The sequence below is a fragment of the Doryrhamphus excisus genome, linkage group LG11, assembly GCF_037039965.1.
Source record: "Doryrhamphus excisus strain RoL-2023G ecotype Guam linkage group LG11, RoL_Dexc_Guam_v1.1, whole genome shotgun sequence".
Taxonomy (NCBI): Eukaryota; Metazoa; Chordata; class Actinopteri; order Syngnathiformes; family Syngnathidae; genus Doryrhamphus; species Doryrhamphus excisus.
Genome location: NC_136367.1, coordinates 16,009,921 through 16,030,920, shown reverse-complemented (window position 1 = coordinate 16,030,920; position 21,000 = coordinate 16,009,921). Strand labels below are relative to the sequence as shown.

The following is a 21,000-nucleotide window of genomic DNA, read 5'->3' as shown; positions in this document are numbered from 1 at the left end:
ACCCCCCTCCTCTTTCTATAAAAGATGTTGAGGATTTATTCATTCATTCATTCATTTTCTACCGCTTTTCCTCACGAGGGTCGCGGGGTTGCTGGAGCCTATCCCAGCTGTCTTCGGGCGAGAGGCGAGGTACACCCTGGACTGCCACCCCCCCTCCTCTTTCTATAAAAGATGTTGAGGATTTACTGATTTTTTATTTTAAAAAATCATAAAACTGTTTTGGGCGGCACGGTGGTCTAGTGGTTAGCGCGCAGACCTCACAGCTAGGAGACCAGGGTTCAATTCCACCCTCGGCCATCTCTGTGTGGAGTTTGCATGTTCTCCCAGTGCATGCGTGTGTTTTTTCCGGGTACTCCGGTTTCCTCCCACATTCCAAAAACATGCTAGGTTAATTGGCGACTCCAAATTGTCCATAGGTATGAATGTGAGTGTGAATGGTTGTTTGTCTATATGTGCCCTGTGATTGGCTGGCCAACCAGTCAGGGGTGTACCCCGCCTCTCGGCCAAAGACAGCTGGGATAGGCTCCAGCACCCACAGTGACCTTCGTGAGGATAAGCAGTAGAAAATGAATGAATGAATGTTAAAATCTGTACACCTGTTAAATGAATGTTATTGCCCATCGACAGGTGATACTCAAAACTCAACACAGGTCGCCCCCTAAGTCCCAGGATTGGTTGCCTACACCCATCGGGGACATACATATATGTGTGTAGGGCGGAGATGGGATTTAATATGTCTGATGAAGGTCAAACGGAACAAAACGTTACCTAAATAAACTAATGAATGTGTGCGGGAACCTCTTTTTGAACACGTATTGGGATTAAAAAGCACAAAACCCGGTTAACCATTCAAATACATCAGTGCCGATAGGCTTGAGTTACATTTCTTCTACTAACTGTACTTCCTCACTGCCATTCTTTACCTGCCCAACTGGTTCAGTCTCACGGCTAAGGTCGCAGCAGGCTGGGACTGTCATCACAGATAAGGCTCTAGAAATCTTTTTGTTTACCACCACCTGGGCAACAAATGCCAAAAAAGGTCCCTTGTAATTACAGAGACTGAAGAAAGACAAATTTTGGATTTCACAATGTTTATTACACAATTGGAGTTATACACAATATTTTCAGTAAAAAATCAGTATTATTCATTTGTAAATGCAAAATGCTTCAAGTACAGTAATGGCCAAAAACTTTTACAATCAGTAACTGTTTCATTTGTTCACTTCCTGCTTTCCATAATACAGCTAAAAAAAACTTTAAACTGTATTTGAACATGCATCAGATTACAATTGAATGCATCCCGTAATCAGTTCCCAGTTCCACATGTCCAAAAGGAGTAGGAAGAAGCAAAGCTTATTAAATCCTACCCCTCCACTACAGTTAAAAAAACCTTAAACTGTATTATGGAAAGCAGGAAGTGAACAAATGAAACAGTTACTGATTGTAATCAGTTACTGATTATAATCAGTAACTGTTTCATTTGTTCACTTCCTGCTTTCCATAATATAGTTAAAAAAAACTTAAACTGTATTATGCAGTTAAAGGTTTAAGGTAATCAGTATTATGTAGTTTAAGGGTTTTTTAAAACTGTATTATGGAAAGCAGGAAGTGAACAAATGTAACAGTTATTGATTGTAAAAGTACCAGATGGAGGGGCAGGATTTAATAAGCTTTGCTTCTTCCTACTCCTTTTGGACATGTGGAACTGGGAACTGATTATGGGATGCATTCAATTGTAATCTGATGCATGTTCAAATGAAATAAAACCATTACCATTACTACATTTTGTGGCTGAAGAGGGGCAGGGGCACACCATGTATTAAGTATCTGTTCATAACTATTATTAGTATCAACACATCAGCTTCTTCTCTTTAGATATTTTCCCCATTTTTACAATATTAAGTGGGCCAGTAAAAACCGACCATCAAGCCACGAATGGTCTTCAGGCCGTACGGATGTAGTACAATTAAACAATAGATTTACAAGGGATTTGCTCACTACCTTCATGTGTCATTTTAACATCTGCTGTTAAGCTTCCATCAGGTGACACCTTAAGGCTCCTTTAAATACAAAAGCTCTAAAAATCAATGAGCCCTTATATAATTGTTTACACAGCATGCAGCCTGTCAGACAACTTGGAGGACCCTGGTATGTATTAAACAACTGTAGTTTTTTCCAAATTAGCATGTATTCAAACAAAGAACAAGCACAAAACAGGACATGTACTGCTCTCAGGCTATGCTGCCAGGCCAAGGAGCTGCACATCACGCGACATTTATTATTTACAAACATGTCACATCTATTAACACAACCACATCGTCTTTAGGAGCTAGAATGTTAAGTACCCAAAGGCTAATGTAAATCCTCACATATCAGAGTGAATAGGATTATGTTATAGTCGGTGTAAGTCGTCAGGAAATAAACGTAAGTCACTTCCCTTAAGCGATGGAAAGGGTGGGGTGAAGATCCATGTTAATCTGTTGGATTCACAGAGGTCTTTCCACACCCAGTTTGAGGCTCTACCACACCAAAACACGCTGGCCTAATCTTTCGCAAAGAGGGGCTGCTACTTGAAGATAGTGAAGGTGCAACTTACTGGGTGTGGGGGGGCTGGTATCCATTGTGTTTACTGTGGCGGATCGATCCATATATCATCAATGCCAGTGTAGTATCAGTTGCAGATCTGTGTATATTTTCACAATTATTTGTGTTTTTTTGTTGTTGTGTTGTCCACATATATCGGTTACAAACACATCGGTTACAACGGTAAAGGATTTTATTTGTGAAAACAGTTTTATGAATAATGTTAGCAATGTAGTATTCTGGCACACACAGACTTTAAACTTTAATGCCGACTTTTATACGCCGACGTTTAGTACCAACGCCGCACACACATTTGTTCTTAGCATTCTCCACAACTGCAACACTTCCTCGTTCTCCACCAATCACGATCACGGCAAGCAAGGTGCATTCACGAACAATAGAATTCTACACATCATAGTTTCGAACACAAGATGGTCATTTTTTTGCACATTGTCTGTACTGCTGCTTGTTTTGCTATGATCATTATGACAATTTGTTATTGTTGAAGTATAAAAATTACTATTCGGAAAAACTTGCATCTCACTAAGTTCCGTAAAAGATAAGAGATATGCCTTTATTAGTCCGACAAGGGGATATTTAAAAATGTTTACAAATCTGTATATTTTTTTCTTTTTTTAAATACCAGTTTGATTACTGTTTAAGCAACGGCACCCATTCAAAAGTGTTGGTTTTGAATATGTAAACAATAACCAACCCCAAAATCCCTAAAAGGTGTGTTGATACAAATATTATTTGTTTGCCTAAAATCTATCGTGTGTTTTATTCAGATTAGAATCATGATAAGCAAATGAAACCGCAAAACTCAAGTGAAAAGTATTGTATTTGCAATAATAGCAATGTATTTACTGTAGCGAATCGATACCAAGAACCAAAAACCGAAACAGAAACAACATGACTTGAAAAAACACAAATTGCTAAAACTCTCAGTTACTAATTTAAAATTCAATGCCAGGCTATAAAATCCACTTTCTGGAGTTATCTTAAAATTTTCTAAATACTTATACAATTTTTTTAGTAGCCATTATGGGGTAATATGTCCGTCCATGTCATCGATCTTGTGAGCGTTAAAAAATACCACTCACCTTAGCTCATTTGGATTGTGCCACTGATATTTACAATTATTTCTTACCACAAATTAGGCTGTTTTCATATCAAAATAGGCTATTTATAACACAAACAAAGATATTTTTAGTAAAAAAAAAATGTATGCTTAGCAGCAGCCATGGCCTCCCCATGTAGTCAGAATGGTACAGTCTTGATCACATGGCATTTTTATACAATTCAACAGCAATATTGAATCAGACTCCTTCGAATTGACTTGTCAAACAGTGGATTTTTCTGCTAAAGAAGAAAACAAACATACGTACAATATTTATAGTATCGCCCACCTCTAGTGCTGACCTCATACTGACATGTATGTCACTAAAGGAAAGCACATCATCATATCGCATCATCTGTCATGCTCACACTATTTAGTGGGTGTACAAATATGACCATCAAGTACATAAGTGCTTGACTTGGGTACAGAGGGAAAAAAAAAACTTTCACATCAAGTTCAATGACCTCAAGCTATTGCAGCTCAAGTGTGAGATGATTCATTTTTTTTGTTAAACAAACTAAAAGTGTTGTGAGGGAGGCCTGTGATGAGCAGAGGCATCCCTAAGCAGCCCCAGTAGGCTAGAATTAGTTCTACCATGTCAGCAAAACTCAGCAAGGCAGAGACAGGTTTACCAAGAGGCATATTTGGGAATGAGTATTTCAACTTGTAACTTATAGGGAAGTACTTCTAATTAACTCTAAAGTGTTTGAAACAGCTGGGAAAAAGACATATGAGTCTGATAAATGAATAATATCATTAGCAGTGTTAAGTGTAGCCAATGTGAAATAGTAACAAGCTAGCACGTCAGGACCAATCCAGAGGAGCCAGGCCTGTCAGAAGCAGCTTGTAGTCCCTCCCCGGGCCGCTGAGGGCTGAGAGGGGGAGCAGGCCTGCTAAATGCTCCTGCCTCAGAGGGACGATGGTGGAGGGCTGCTAAACATGGCGGCGCTCTCCGAGGATGGGAGGTACGGATTACATTGTGGCCAACAGAGCGCCGACAGAGTCACCGTTTTGCACGTCAAACTGACCGAGACAGCACTGAGAGCGATTGAGAAGTACCAAAATAACACGGTGAGTTGTATCTTTTTTTTTTTTTTTTTACTTTAAACGTCATACTAGAATCACCACCGGGCTGACATGACACTTAGCTAGGAAGCCCGACTGCTCCAGCTACAACAGTTAGCTGCGGTGTTGGCAGCGACAATAAACGATTTCTACCATTTAACTTGTGTTTCGTTCATTTTATCGACATGGCACCATAAAGCAGGCTTTATATTTTTATACCAGACCTGTTTTACGAACTGACAAACAATATTTGACCGAGAAACTCCTTCTTAACACACTGGCTATCCGAACAGCTTTCGTTAGCATTTTGCTAGTGAGAGGCTTTGTTGGACAGACAAGTTACATTTTATTTTCTTTCCCTTTCTCCCCTCCCCCATACACGAAGCAACTCGGGAAAGTTTTTTAATTTCATTAACAGGGAGGGACTCCTCACTAGTTTATGTCAATACAGACTTGGGCCTATAAGAATAATGAGAGTGTTTACCTATGTTAATATAGTTTGCTCTGAGTGGTTACTGTGTTCGTTTTGAGTTGGGAATATGCTCATAAAGTATGCCAAATGTTATTACAAGTGTTACTGTAGTATCAATTGACCAGTTTGCCATATGTTTAATAATGGAGAAAACTTGTATATACATTTTTAAAAACTTTTCAACATGAATCAGATCACTCATTTTGAATTTGCCTAACTTTATTTCAAATTGTGAAGTCTGACATTTTTACGAGCAAGAGCCTCCATAGTTTACTTGCATAGACTGCTTCATTTTGCAGTGTTTGCAGAATTATTGAAATTCTTTTGCATGCCACGAGAAGCGAAGGCTCTATGTCTCTTTTTTTGAAATTTCAACCAAGTCATTTGTGCCATCTTTGGTACCTCCACCAAGCATTCAAAACTTGGTGTGCTATTAAGGTACTGCGTAACTGTGTGTGTGTGTGTGTGTGTGTATATATATATAACTTGTTAATCTTGAACTGTACACCCATAGAAGTCAGACGCAGGTAAACTAATCTTGAGAGACAGGAGAGTAAGTGGCGAAGGCCTGAAGTCAAGTTACCTGACCTCAACTTTGCCAACAACAATGCTGTTACATAACACCGAGTAAGCTTCGGCTCGTGTCAGGACCAATGGACCCAAGCTGAGCGTGGAGTGTTTTCCGAGGTCTAAAAGTGTGCTTTGTGGCACATAATCTGTGTCATGGCTGACATGCATACTGACTTATGTCTCCACCGTCAACCAATTCCACATTCCGTCCATTTAGACGTGACTAAATGACAACCGGCAATTCGGGTCATTGCTAAGTTGAAGGAATTCTTTTGTGGCTGCTACTGCTACAACCTAATTGGACGTGGTGGTGGTGGTGTTGGTGTGCACGGCGCGTCGGAGCAGCTTGCCATCTCTTGCTGACTGAGCAGCCAAAAACTGCCTGCTTTTTGTTTCTCGCCCCCCCTGTCTGAACCAGTCACGGTGCTACGGAGGTTGGCTATCTTTGTCTTTCTGTGGTGATCTGAAATGTGATCAGAACTGTGCACGAGTGTGTGTGCGTGAACTGGTTGGTGTGTGTAAAAGCGGGGGAGGGAGTCAAGTCGGTGAGTGGCTTGGGAGTAGTCAAGTTTTAACAACCATAACATGGCTGGTTTTGTCTTATTTTTTTTATTAAGGTGTACATTTTATCTCTGCTTATCTCCACATATGAGTTGGCAAGTCATGTGGAAATGTTGTATAATAAAATGCAGACTCCGATCTACGTATGTTGATGTAACGGCGTTGGAACTCCTTCTCCAGCTGTGAGGGAGATGAAAATTCAGTACTTCTCTTGCCCTCTAACATTATGTATGTTGCATATTTTGTGGTCGTCAACACCAGTTCAATTACACATGCAGGCTGACACTAAACAACAATCATTTCAAAAATAGCCATTATGAAAGTTAAAGTTCAACTTGCTTTTTTTTCCCAATTTAATTTGACTGCAGATTATTTCTAAATATGGTTGGGTTGCTATTTGTCCAGACCGCAAGGTCTTCTTGGTGCAACGGGTCACTAAGGTTCTGCTACGTCTAAATGTTAGTGTGGCGTGATGTGTAGGTTTTTAACAGTAGAATTTGGGTTTTGCGACACTGGCCCATGACTAATGTGACTCTCCCAGTAATCCTGAACATTTGCAGAGTATTAAACTGTGGTTTTTCTTCATTTGCAGAATGTACCCTCTTTGCAGCCAACAATTCAATTCAAGGGACTCCAAGGGGTAAGAATCTTTTTTTTTTTTCTCCTCTCATTTTTATGACAAACTCAGATGATGGCTGTTTATTATTGACTGTTCCTGGTGTTAATTTGTTAAATGGCATGTAGAACCAAAACAGCACTTGTTTATTAATTCTCTTGCTTAGTCAACCTAACCAGACTGCGACTAAATTGTCGCAGATGGTCTCATTTTGCGGCTAAAAAATGGAAAAATAGTCTGAACAGCTTGTCACAGTCTAAGTCTATCAATGTCAGAATGTGTGATCGCTCACGTTTAACTCTCATTGAAGTTTGACTATTCTACCATCTTTGTTTACACATGTTGCCTGGCTCCACTGTCTCTGTCTGGCGGCAGCTATAGTTATCCGTCTAGTCTTTGGTCCTTTTTATTTTTATTTTTTTCTTACCACAATGACATTTTGTCTTTAAAACAAACAACCAATGCGGTTCGTTTGGAGCTCGTTTTTGTCCAACAGGGACGCTACGATTGCTGTCATATTCATCGGGTACGTGCTAACTAAGTGTTTTATAACAACTTTGCTGTCTTGTCACTGTTCAAACACTAGTTATGTATTATCCTGGTTTGTCTTACAAGAAATTACTACTAGCATGAAAGACAATGAAAACCTGAATGTTTTTTTTATTATTATTAATGTAATAACAAATGCAATAAAATTCATGTCACGACGTGAGAACTTTATTAAGTAAGGAAATACTTTTGCATCCAGCCAAAAGTTTTGATGGAGTGTGACATGAGTAAATTTTAACCTGTCAATATTGGGGATAAAATTGGGTTTAAATCTTGTTAACAAGTTGTGTGGCTGAGCCGAACATGCGTCTGCAGGGCTTTGAGCTTCTCAGACCGACTGACACTTAAGTCTGTACCATATACAGCTATACCGTGTGTGTGCGCCATACTGGGCTTAAGCACTGGTACATTCCTTACTTAGTCTTGGGCATGGTACATTTTGGTACAGTGACACTTGCGCACAAGTAGTGGCGTATGATCAACGTTCCCTCAGAAGTTGGTTAATGCGACCTTCCATCATCTGTTGTGGATCACAATGTGACAACATAATGTATTTAATAAATTCATATGATAGGGTAACAGTGGCTAACTAAGTTATTCTTATATTTATTTTGTTAATTGCAATTCTTGTTTGGATTTTCTGAACTAATTTATCGTTCCTCGAAATTTGTTTTTCAGCGCATTAAAATACCCAAGACAGATTCCTCCTCAGACGCCTCCCACAATTTTGATTTCTACCTGTCTAACGTTGGCAAAGACAACCCTCAGGGAAGCTTTGAGTGCATCCATCAGTATGTTTCGAGGTAATGGTTGAATCGACTCTTTTGTGATCTCGTTGTCCACCTTTTTTTTTTACCTCACATGCCTCATTGTCTCCAGCTCGGGGGCCTCTCACCTGGCTTTGTTGGCGACGGTGCAGGACAAGGTCACAATATGCGCCACTAATGACTCCTACCAGGTGACCCGGGAGCGTATGACCCAGGCTGTGGAGGACACGCGTGAACGTGGGACCAAAGTAATCAAACCCGGGGGCCAGTACAGAGGCAAGGCTATGCTTAAACTCCATCGTACTCTGTAAAAAAAAAAAAAAAAAAAGCAGATGTCAGATACGCCAAACATCTGCTGTCCTCTCAGTTCAAATGCTGCCACATTTCAGGAACTGAATAGGTTAAAGCTGACCCGACTGACTCCCATTCGAAGCCATTATGGCTACTGACTAAGGCATTCTGCCAATGTGGTCTTTTCCAGATTACCAGTTTGACTGATAAGGGCCCAAGGTAGATAGCCATTTGTGTTTTCCCTGACACACCTGTCACGTGTTGCTTGTTTTTAGCACTTATCACTTACAAGCCATCAAGAATGCTCTTTGCAGGACCCTCCCACTTTATACACACCTTGACAAGGCTTCTATTTACCTAATTTGGGAGTAATAAAAACCTTTTGATAATCATATTTTGCTTGTTGCGCTTATCAAACTCAACCCAGGTGTGTCAACAAAACAAATAGCTGATATCATTTTATTACAAGTGTGTATGCACCTTTCTAGCTTTACATACTTAGCATCTGCAGCTTAATTAATCCAGAGAGAAAAATGCCTACAGATTGTAACGCATTTGATCACTCATATGGTAAGGATAAAGCTCATTATTTACAGCCACTTTATGGTGAAAACCCGTAAGCCTGAGCCATAAAATCTGTTCCACAAGCTTGAAAACCTCTCTGGCTTGTTTGTCAGGGCCCCTGGGATAGATTTGCATAAACTATGTTAGATAGAAACTGGCAAATGAGCGGAACCACAGACTAAACGGTTGTAGAAAAAAAAGCTTGTTAGCAGGTACTTATGCAGAGTGAGCATCTAATTAACAATTAAAAGAGAACCATTTAAATGTTTTACTTTCTACATCTTAAGATGACAAACTGAAGCTTATTTTTTAGCTGGTCCTTTTTTTCATTCAATAATATATGGTAATGAGCTACCTTGGGTTGTATTTAGTGTTGATAGTCTAACAAAACAAATCAAGTATATGCTTTTTGACACAGGAAAGCACAACGGGGGCTATTTCTTTGCGCAAACCTTAATCTTATAAAGAGCTTTAAAAATTTCATCCCCCGAGGGGAAATGTGCAAACACTTACTGACTCAGCACATGGCTCAGCAACATCACCTTGACCTTTTTATTCCAATCACTTTTCTAGGCCAAGTCACTGCAGTCTATTATGTGATATGTCGGTGTTAGGTCAGTTTTGACTTCTTTGGTTCAAATGCTAGCGATAAACCGCATAAAAAGGCAAACTGCTGATAGAAACCACCTTCCTGTAACCTCAAGTGTTTGTTTTTTTTTAAATTCAAGGCTTGGCAGTGATATGAGCTGATGCATTTGGGTGTTTGGATTTGTAGATGGCTCTGTTGTCTGCAGCCATGGGAGCAAATTAATCATAACCGAGAAAGAACATACATAACTAACTAAACGTACAGTAATGGCCTTGTGAAAACCACCTCGCTAATGTCATGCTAGGTGGTTAATGTGAAACTCCCCATGTCTCTAGGAAAGCAAGTCCATGTCCGTAAGCCGGCGCTGTCAGTTCCTGAGGTCGTCCCAGAGCGCAAGCGATCCACACCCATCAACCCAGCCAACACTATCCGCAAGTGCCTTTCCAACAACCCTGTATCCCAGCGGTCATTCCGGGACCGTATTGTTCACCTGTTGGCGCTGAGGTCCTACAAGAAACTGGAATTACTTGCCCGTTTGCAGAGGGATGGAATCAACCAGAAGGACCGCAACTCCTTGGGGACCACACTGCAACAGGTAGAGTATATTCCAGTGTCAGAAGTTGAGTAGATTTTGGCCTTAGCCACGGTTAATCGTTGAACACTATTTGCATGCGCAGATGTTTGACCACCGTGGCATCATTTGCAGTTTCTTAACATTTTGCACACTTCTTGTGCAGTCATAGCAGAAATTGAAACTGTTTTTGTCCGTTCAAACCAGGTGGCAAACCTTAACCCCAAAGACAACACATTTTCACTGAAAGACTTTGTTTACCGTGACGTCCAGCGAGACTGGCCTGGTTACTCTGAAGACGAGAAGACCCAGGTGGAGCGGACCCTGGCTCGGTAATGTATCTACAGGAACTGTTCTTCAGGTCTTGAAGGATTTCTAGTCTGCATAGCACATAATTGGTGTTTTTTTTTTCTTTCTTCAACAGGAAACTAGGTCTTCCCGCAGAGACGCTCTCGTCAAACAGCTCCCCCAAAGACTGTGTACCCTCGTCTCCTCTGGTACCCTTGCATATAAAGAGTCACAGACACAAACCCAGGATGCGATGCAAATCTTAAACTTGTTTTCTTCTTGCAGAAGCGCCAGCCTGATTTTGATTTCATAGATCCTTTGGCGCCAAAGAAAGCCCGCATCTCCCACCTCAGCAATCGAGGACCTGCCGCATCTTTATCCGCGCCCTCCTCCGACCGCCGTGAAGATGAGGAAAGTCCCAGCAATAAAAGCTCGTCGCTTCCCTCCAGCGTCGTCTTGGGCCCTCCCAGCCATCTCCCAATTTCATCTCACCCTCCAGCACCCTCTCACCAGCAGCCCAGTCCGGCCTCCAGCTCCAACTCCCCCAGCACCCCCGAGGGCTGCGGCACCCAGGACCTGCCTGTGGACCAGAGTTCCTCCTGCGGGGACCCTTCCCCTACCTCTTTGCCCTCTGATAGAACCCTTCAGGAGCGTTACCAGACTCCCATCCCAGTCACCAGACCAGCGGTCTCCCCGAGCCCTCCTCCCCGTACTTCACTTACTGTTACCTCCACTGTGATGAGCAGCCCTCCCTTGTCCAGCAGTGACAACAAAAAGTTCAAGAAGAAGTCCAAAAAGCACAAAGACAAGGATCGCCAACGAGACAAAGGGAAATGGACAGAACGGGGCAGCAACAGTTCTCCAAGCGTGGCTGACCAGACAGTGGAGAGTCTCAAATCTAAAAAGAGGCACAATGTTGAGAACGATAAAGGAGAAGCTAATGACAAGAATCCTGACACATATCAAGGTGCATTTTTAATGTTTTGCTTTGCATATTTAATGCAATTCCATAACTGCTACATTTATCAGCCCTTTTCCTTTAAAATTTTCCCCGTCTGTTTATGAGAAATGGGCTCACGTTTGGTTTGAACGTATTGTTCTTTCTTCCCGGACTGTGCGGGACATTTAATTATTAACTTTTGAACTTGAGTTCAAATTTCCTCATAAACAGCAGAGACTGGTGGGTCAATATTGTCTCAGAGAATGTTAGAATAACACCTGACGTGTGACAGCTTTCAATTTCAGACATTTCAAGAAGAAAAAAAGTAATTGAATATAATTGGCTGTTTGACACGGCATTCTATTGGTACATAAGGTAAATCAGGGTAAATGTGGTGTATACTTGCGATGCAGCAAATACAGTCTGGTGAATTGTACCATGACCAATTAATATCTTCTATCTAATATCGAGTCTTTATTTACATGTAGTTTCTCTCAGAAAAAGTCATGTGATGTATTGCTTGAAGGTATGCCTGTGTTGCAGTGGCGGGTGGTGCATTTGGTAACTGGGCCTTCAGTGTGCCGACCAGATTTTTTTTCTTCCCGGAAGACACCGTGAGAGCCAGTATCAAAAAAACAAAAAAATGATTGTAAATATTTGCCAGTTCTAGCTAATACCCCAAGTCTAATTGTACAGATTTCCCAATTATAGTACATTAATTGGTGTAGGGTGACCACTTAGTCAATTATAATCAAAAAACAATGTTATGGTTAAAGTTTTTGCTTGCATAGAAAGCAACGTGTAGCAATAACAATGCATATTCGTGAAATCTAAAAACCTATTAACAATTTGCTCTATATTCTCAGACTGCCCAGAAAAGGAGAAGAAGCCGGGCCAGTCTACTGTATTCTCAACCACAATCGAAGTGCCTGACTATGAAACGTAAGTTAGCATGATTGACATTGCTTTTAAGAGGACCCTCCATTCAAATGGAAGCTGGTGTTTTCAGTGTTAGGGACAAAGTGCTGAGAGATCAGGAAAATGAGGAGCGCAGTGAGTGAGTAAGAGAGAGGTTCCATTGCTCCTTCAACCATCCGGGAACCACTAACAAAAGCAAACCGCACATTTTACATTGTACAAAAAAAAAAAAAACATCTGCTTCTAATCTGTGAGATTTGGTTTTTAATGTCAACCAGAACTGTCCTCAACGTCAAGGCATTAAACTGCACTCTTTATTTCATATCGCTTTACATGCGTGTAGTCACTGTGTTCACTAGCATGTAAACTTTGCATCATTTCACTTATAAAACCACTTCCAGTGAATAATCAGTCTTTTTTTTTTTATTTCTAGGAAGTACACGCCGTTGGTGTCCATGGACCAGCGACAGAGCTACAAGAACGACTTCAATGCAGAGTATGACGAGTACCGTTTGCTGCACGCACGCGTAGAGAACATCACTCGCCGCTTCACACAGCTGGATTCACAGTGCCGGAAGCTAACACCTGGCACCAAAGAGCATCAGGTCGCTCTCTCTCTCTCTCTCTATCTCTTTTTTTTTTTTTAAACTGCATAGTAGCCACAACTCATTTGGATCACATGGGAACTCAAGGTGTCTTCTTTGTTATTTTCTAGAAGGTGCAAGAAGAAGTCTTGAAAGAATACAAAAAGATGAAACAAGTAAGCAACCACACTGACATCTGAGTCACCGCCTACACAGAACATACTAACTCCTTATTTCTAAAACCACAAATACTTCAACTTGCTGATATAGTTAATCTTCAAACAGCTAAAATAATTCATAAGGCTAAAAATAACCAATTACCTAAAAATGTCATTCAATACTTCTCTACAAGAGAGGAGAAATATGATCTCAGGGAAGAACTACATTTGAAACACTTATATGCTAGGACTACGTTAAAAAGCCATAGCATTTCAGTATGTGGAATCAAACTATGGAATGGATTGAGTAAGGAAATCAAACAATGCACAACGATGAGCCAATTCAAGAAACAATACAAGCAGTTGTAAAAGTACCAGATGGAGGGGTAGGATTTAACAAGCTTTGCTTCTTCCTACTCCTTTTGGACATGTGGAACTGGGAACTGATTATGGGATGCATTCAATTGTAATCTGATGCATGTTCAAATGAAATAAAACCATTACCATTACACTAATACTGTAGATGTCATTTATTAGGGACCTGTTTGTCCCTATGAATTACACCTGCAGCAACCACTAGGGCACTTCATAGTTGAAACAACAGTGGTTGTGGCCTGACAATGTTGTATGCATGTTGTGATTCCAGCACAGCCCCAACTACCACGTGGACAAACAGCGCTGTGAGTACCTGCACAACAAGCTGGCGCACATCAAGCGGCTCATTGCAGATTTCGACCAGCGGCGAGGCCAAACCTGGTGCTGAGATGCCACAACGTCACTCATCAGTATTGCGAAGGGAGTGTTGGGGATGGGAAAAGGGGTCCCAACCGGCTCTTATTTATTAGCATCCCCAAAATTGCTGCCTCGCTCTCCCTTCCTTTGCCCTCCTCCCACTCTTTTTTTTTTTTCTTTCATTCCTTTCTTTTTCCAAGCTTTGATTCCACCGGCTGCTTTATGGCCTGAGATATTCTGACTCCTTCACCCCCCTACCCCAACCTACACACACACACCGCCACTTTTTCTCTCTTTCTCTCTCTGAGGTCCACTAGTGGGGGGCTACATGAGGAGTGAATGGCATATAGGGGGAAAAAAACGCTTCCAATGTTTGAAGGACTCCATCTTGCAAGGAAAAAAAAAAGTATTTTTGAGCTTAAGAGACACTATTGTATTTAAGAAAAATAAGAGGGAGATATATTTATTTTGGGACTCATAGTGCAAGGAGTTCACAGATGATTTATTGACTTTTGTTAATGCAAAAAAAAAGGAAAAAAAATACCATGGGCCTTATGTGTTTCGACATTGTGAAGCCATTTTGCACATACGATGCAGATGTCATCTCATTTGGCAAAGATGTCTTATGCCTCACTGCAGACTTCTCACGCTGCTAGATGTCACATGATAAGGCGGCCGAGCATGAGAAACCAACTGCAAGAGTGTGAGACGAAAGAAATGATTGAGCTGATGTGTGCATGGATTGTTAACAGTTATAATGGCCATGTTTGGGGGTGTTGAGGCAGGGTTTAAACTAAGGGTAAAGTACTCTCTGCTTTAACAGTGTTTAATATCCATGGTGCATTATGGGTGCCTTAAGGTGTTTACACAGTGTCGGTGTAGATTGACTCTTATGGCGCATCGTCTATACAAAGGAACTACAACTGCCTGGAAACAAGTTGTGTGCGTGTGTGTAGTGGGAAAGAAGGGATGTGAAGCATGGAAGGTGTGTTCGAGTGTCAGTCTGAATGGTCATGGTTATGCTCCGTGTGGTGTGCAAGATTAAGAAAACTCAAATGAAAACGAGCAGGGGGGGTAAAAAAAAAAAAAGCTGCAATAGTGTTTGGCCAGCCGGAGCACTCAGGATCAACCTGGCTGGTGTAACAAAGACGTTTTGACAGTCCAGATGTGTTGAGTGTTTGTGGTTATTTACCAAGGTCATCCACCACAGACAATTCTATTATGATGTCAAATGTATTTGATCAGTTTTGAGTTCTGCAGAGCATTGAAAGAATTCAGAGTAGATTTTTTTTTTTTTTTTCAAAAACATTGATGCTTATTGGTAGTATGCGCAGAACGCATTCTATGAGAAGTGATAAGAAATATTTGAGTCTTTATGTTAACAAGGGAAAAGTTGTTTACAGAGCCTGTGTCAGAATCTCGGCAATTAAAATTCTACTCTGGTACACTTCCGTGGAGTAGTAGATTTCTGATTGGTGACTGGACCGAGTTTATACCAGAGTACACATCTCATTTTAATCACTTAAGTTCTTAAAACAAGCACCAGTTATGCATTCACCAGTGATGCACCACAAGCCAGTGGACAAACACAAATACACTATTTCACACTTCTTCACTTCACATGACGCAATCACCATCAAACTCAGTATTGATGCCTCCAATATTAGTCATTTTCTTATATTCCACTGGGTCTCATTGTACCAGATCTAACTATGCAGGAGTGAAGATGTGTTACATTCTGAACAGGTAGTACTTATGTACCTGTGTCACCACCGAGCCAAAGACGGAGCCTGAAGTTGAATTTGTCTAATAGGTTCCAGTTAGAGGAAGGGGGGGAACAGACGTCTTAAATTAGATAGCGGAGAGAAGTAACCGAAGTACGAATAAACTGCCAGTATTCAGCCAACGACTTCAAAAAGATGATAGCAAATCCAGTTCATATGAAACTGTACAAAACATTTCAATAAAAACCCACTTGGCTTTAACTATATGAATTTTGTCTTCTATTGAAATAAGCTTGTGTTTCTTCAGCTGTATAGAAAGATGTTTTACATCATAACATGAAAGACACTATTTTGTCTGAATAACGAGTACATTTTGAGACAGCATCCACCTTAATTACTACAAAATTAATGTGCCCCACTTTAACCCATGTTTTAGCTGTGTACAAACAAATTAATGTTGTATTTTAGTATCTTTTACTATTTGTTTGCTTTTATTCAACTCCATTTTTTTCTGTAAAGGGTCTGAGTATTTTGAAAAGTGCTATACAAATAACATTTATTATTATTAAATAATAAATTTTATTATTAGTCAATGGGGTCATGACCCTAGAGGTCGTGCCCTCAGCATCATTCACAAAGCAATGCATGTACTTTTTTTTTTTATTTAGCCACCTGATATGCCACACAATATGAAGCTGTTGGGGATTTTGCAGAGATAAATTATTTAGGAACTTTTGTGCAGAGCATCAATGCGTGTGCAGTTCAAGTACCCAACTATACAACATATACAACACATACGGTCAACAAATACAATTAACCATCTATGATCTAACATCTAAAAAAATGTCCATTCTGACTCTGCAACAGCATTAACAGGAATGTTGCAGAATGTTTGTTAATACAGCAATGCTGTTATTTTGAAGCTTATTTTGCACTGAACCGGAAGCAGTTGTATAGACGTTTTAATTCTGTGTACCTTGACTGCTATATTCCTGCTACTTTTATTTGGGGTAAAGTAAAAGCCACCAAACTTTATCTACCGTTTCAAATTAAACACGTATGTGGAATATTATTTATTCTGTTGGATACGAACACCAGAATGGGTAATATGAGAATATTAATAAGACATACCGTCGCTCCTCCTCCTCCACTCCCCACTCCAGCCTTGTCTCTCCCAGCTCAAGATGGCGCAGCAGTTTGTTCAGGCCAAAATCAAAGGCGACAAAGTGGTCGTCTTCATTAAGCCCACATGTTCGTACTGTATTATGGCCAGGGATGTTTTATCCAAGTACCAGTTCAAGCCGGGACATTTGGAGTGTGTTGATATCAGCACGCACAAAGACATGGGGAGCATGCAGGACTACTTCCTGGAACTGACCGGAGCTCGCACGGTGAGTCTGGAAAACTTCCAATTTCTCTTTTTCCAACGATTATTATTGATGGAATGTGACGTCGGATGTACAATAATGTCGTTCGTTTACTATGTGTTGTCGTTGAACACAAGTTATAATAAGCCTAACATGTTAATGACAATGAACTTTTAGTTAGCTGCTTAATGTAGCAATATTTTCATTTGTTAGAAACATGCGCAGTCATGATACCGTTAATCGCTACTGCGCGTGCTCAATGTGACGTAGCCGTTTGACAACAAAAGTCCTAGCAATTTCATGACTGTACAATTTTACGATACAAAATATCTTTACTGTTATATAATATGACTACATTTTTTAATCATATTTGTCCTCATAACATAATCTAAATTATCGGGCTATATTTTGTTGAATTAACCAGCCAAATGAGCATAAGAAATGTTTGTGCTGTAAATTGCCTGCCGTATTTCCGTCGTACTGTCGCAAAATGATGTGAATACAGTTGTGATGGCTCGACTGGCTGTTTTTTGTTGTTTATTCCCCAAATTGATGTAAACTTATGTTTAAAATAATGTGCATAACGTGTATTGTATGAAATGTTGATTATTAATTGGAAAGGAGTGCTACAAAAAATAGTAATAAAATCCTCAATAATTGTATGATATTTATAAACTTTAACAAGCCAATCAAAAGGTATGAAGGGTTGGTCTTGTTCTGTCCCAATGCTTGCTTACATCAGCCACACAGCTTTTGTTATTGGCAAATAGGGGAGTATTATTACTTATTCACCATAAGTGTATTTCAATAATTTCCTCATTTGATTGTAGGTCCCACGCGTGTTCATCGGAGAGGAGTGTGTCGGAGGTGGCAGCGATGTGGCAGCGCTGCATGACAGTGGAAAACTCAAGGGAATGCTGCAATCCATTGGGGCCTTGCAGTGACCTTTGCTGGACCCACAGGTAATACACAAATTTAAGACGGGGGAAAAAAAACGAGTCATTGGGGGTCGAATCTGTGCATTCAAGACGCAAGTCATGCGTAATGTGAATCAGCTTTGTGTTTTCTGTGTCATCACATGAATATAGGAGCTCATCCAATCAAGATCCGACCCTCACATTAATGTCAGAGCCTTATGTATGTTAATTCAAAAAAACTTTATTGAAAGTCAGACAGTGTGCACAGCTGGTCCCACACAGCCGGGGGAGCATTATGATACAGTTAGTTCCACAGTCCAGTGTGTGTTTGCTGATTGACTTTTCTTTTGCGGAAAATTATTTGGTTGAAAATTCTTCACACACACACACAACTAATTAATTAGATGGTGAAATTGTTAAAGGTGCTATGTAAAAGCAAGTATTGTAGTTTTTTTTTAACCAAATGGGTCTTTTTTCATAATTATATGCTAATTGGAGCTAATATAAATAGCACGTTTGTCACACTTAAATGTTCCAGCCCATCAAACACATTGAAATATTTGTCAACTTAACACAAAAGGCATTTTTTTTTTTAAATTAAACGTTTTATTACTAAGGGAGAAAAAAAAACTCCAAACCCTGTGGCCAGCCAACCAAAGTGACCCCGAGAGAGCAGCAACGTCTCATTCAAAAGGTCACAAAAGACCCCACAAAGACGTCCAAAGAACTACAGGCCTCACTTGTTTTACTTAGGGTCAGACACTGGGCAAAAAAAACGAGTTCCAAGATGAAAAGAACATCATACCAACAGTAAAATATGGTGGTGGTAGTGTGATGGTCGGGGTTAGGTTTACTTTTTCACACAGAGCCATGTAATTTTGTTTTTGTTGTTTACGGCATTGCATTTTGTGTTGAGTGGTGTTATCATTGACTAATATTTGAATTTTTTTGATGATGCAAAACATTAAAGTATGACCAACATGCCCCCAAATAAGAAATCAGACACTTTTTCGCACCACTATACTGTCTGTTCATCTAAGAGCCACCATACTGCCACAATTGGTTGTTCATTGACTTACTGTTGCCTCTCCATGCAAAAAGCTGTAATTACAACCAAAGGTACGCTAGCATTAGCAAAACAAACTAGTTTTCTTCTGGCCGTTTTTTGTCAATTTCTTGACATTCTTCAACAGAGCACCTTTTAATGAACAGCAAATGGTTATATTCGCTCTTATGAAAATTTCAGTGAACCGGTACAGTTAAACTAAACAAAAAAAACATACTCTGTTAGAATATAAAATAATTATGTATATATATATATATTACAAAAATAATTGCAGCACCAATTAATCATAAGTTATGGTAAAAACAGATCAATAAATTGAGTATCCATCCAGAGGCATTGTGGTTTTACTAAAATATTCAGGAAAATTATGGATTTTTTTTTAATTTTTTTTACAAAGACTGTATTATTTGTACTCTTGTTCACAGCCTGATTAATTATTTTTAAATCGGTATATATGGCGCATGACCAAATCAGACACGGATGACAAGTTAAATGAATGCAATGTCATGTACTCAAATCCAATTAATATGAGAACAATCAATATGGGAATAGAATGTGGTCTTGCGTACTGTTATGGATACAGATGATGGCTTTCTGTTGAAATGAAATGCAAGGTTGATGTTCTGGTGTTGTTAGCTGCATTATATATATATATATATATATATATTTTTTTTTTTTTTACCTTCACCGAGACACTGGTAAATGCATCATATGCAAATATTTACTTGTGTCTAGTACATGGGAGTTACACATCCTGACATGGCAGGCGTTGAGTAGAAAAAGAAACCACAAGAGCTTCCTGCTTGCTTGCCAGGTCATTCATTATTACCAAGAGCAAGCACATAACCTGATGAGATGTCCAGCATTTGTCCACATAATGCGAGTCATTTCCATCCCCCTCAAACTTGAAATGGAATCTTCCATGGAACGGCGTTAAGGGGTTAGTCATTTTGAATGCCCTTAATGGAACCGTCATTATACAAATGATGTGCAGGCTAATAGAGGCATGTGAATGTGACTGGAAAGTCGCTACTTCCTGATGCTTTTCTTCCAGTAAAGGGACTGATGATATTTCCTCAGTAAAAAAAAAAAAAAAAAAATCACGGTGTTTCTCAATGTTCTTGTTTTTCCCTGCATTATTCTCCTTTTTTTTTGTCCAGGTGACGTCACATGACGATACAGCGAGACTTGCGTAATTTACGCCGCCGCTGCTGATACTCGCTGAGCTCCTGTAAATATCCTCTGGATGGCCAACGTAGCCTTTCCACCTGCTCCCGCTCCTCGTCTGGAACACACATACATAGTACACACACATAGTACATGTATAACTTTCCTGTACTGTATACAATCTCACATCCTCAATGCTGGAATGGAAGTTGTTTACTCTATTGTGCTTGACCTTTGGCCTTTCTCTTGTGCCCTTCAGTGCCCGTCCAATGACTATAAAAAGTCTTGTATGCATCAAGAATGACAATAAAGTTAATTTACTCACCTACAGGTACTACAAGTACTCGGTCTTTAGTAGCGGCAGCATGTTTTTATAGCATGTTTATTCATGTCGCTAGTACCGCTTTCAGAAAAATCACCCATTTGCTTCACGACACTCGCTGGAAGCATTCTGTCTGTGCCCCGCCTCCCCCCACTGGGACAAAGAGACTGAATGACTGACAGGAGGGGTCACTCATTCCGCTATAAAACCAACACGCCCAGGTGTTGTGAGACAGATGCACAGAGTGAACCCTCTTTTCATCCAGTCTGTTTGCTAGAGAGGACGAAATCAAACCCGTATCCACGTGTCAATATATAGAGGCCGGCAAAATGATCAAATTTGTTTTTATTTGTCGTGCGGTTAGCTGATGTATTATTATTTTGACAGGCCTAAAGGAAGGCATTTACAGTATTTATACAATGTATCCTTTATTGTAAAGTTGTCCAATAGTAATGTAAACATTGTGTATTATTTATTTCATTGTCTTTGTCGCATACTT

At 40.1% G+C, this 21,000-nt stretch overlaps 3 protein-coding genes across 3 annotated transcripts in view; 2 read left to right on the top strand and 1 right to left on the bottom strand.

Annotated features, from left to right (window-relative positions):
- The first annotated feature begins 4,492 nt into the window (after nt 1-4,492).
- ell2 (elongation factor for RNA polymerase II 2) lies at nt 4,493-15,923 on the top strand. Its single transcript, XM_058045885.2, has 12 exons — nt 4,493-4,774; nt 6,964-7,011; nt 8,215-8,339; nt 8,416-8,579; nt 10,083-10,342; nt 10,526-10,650; nt 10,743-10,815; nt 10,892-11,573; nt 12,413-12,488; nt 12,898-13,069; nt 13,180-13,224; nt 13,853-15,923. Exons 1-12 carry the CDS (start codon nt 4,601-4,603, stop codon nt 13,967-13,969), a joined length of 2,061 nt encoding a protein of 686 aa, XP_057901868.2. The 5' UTR covers nt 4,493-4,600; the 3' UTR covers nt 13,970-15,923.
- Nucleotides 15,924-16,734: 811 nt separating this feature from the next.
- On the top strand, nt 16,735-20,513 carry glrx (glutaredoxin (thioltransferase)). The gene is made up of 3 exons (XM_058045888.2): nt 16,735-17,053; nt 17,860-17,991; nt 20,173-20,513. The coding sequence occupies exons 1-2, from the start codon at nt 16,847-16,849 to the stop codon at nt 17,971-17,973; spliced, it is 321 nt and encodes a 106-aa protein (XP_057901871.1). The 5' UTR covers nt 16,735-16,846; the 3' UTR covers nt 17,974-17,991; nt 20,173-20,513.
- The window catches only part of rhobtb3 (Rho related BTB domain containing 3), a 31,917-nt gene continuing 29,073 nt past the window's right edge, over nt 18,157-21,000 (bottom strand). Inside the window, exon 13 of the mRNA XM_058045887.2 lies at nt 18,157-20,297. Coding sequence (XP_057901870.2) covers nt 20,179-20,297 — 119 coding nt within the window. The 3' untranslated portion in view covers nt 18,157-20,178. The remainder of the gene's footprint in view (nt 20,298-21,000) is intronic.

What these genes read in the sequence shown, in the direction of transcription:
- ell2 (XM_058045885.2), top strand. Translation starts at nt 4,601, where the DNA reads ATGCTCCTGCCTCAGAGGGACGATGGTGGAGGGCTGCTAAACATGGCG. An exon ending in AATTCAAGGGACTCCAAGGG is followed by an intron (nt 7,012 to 8,214) that starts GTAAGAATCTTT and finishes TTTGTTTTTCAG; the next exon opens with CGCATTAAAATACCCAAGAC. An exon ending in GAAGTGCCTGACTATGAAAC is followed by an intron (nt 12,489 to 12,897) that starts GTAAGTTAGCAT and finishes TTTTATTTCTAG; the next exon opens with GAAGTACACGCCGTTGGTGT.
- glrx (XM_058045888.2), top strand. Translation starts at nt 16,847, where the DNA reads ATGGCGCAGCAGTTTGTTCAGGCCAAAATCAAAGGCGACAAAGTGGTC. An exon ending in AACTGACCGGAGCTCGCACG is followed by an intron (nt 17,054 to 17,859) that starts GTGAGTCTGGAA and finishes ATTTGATTGTAG; the next exon opens with GTCCCACGCGTGTTCATCGG.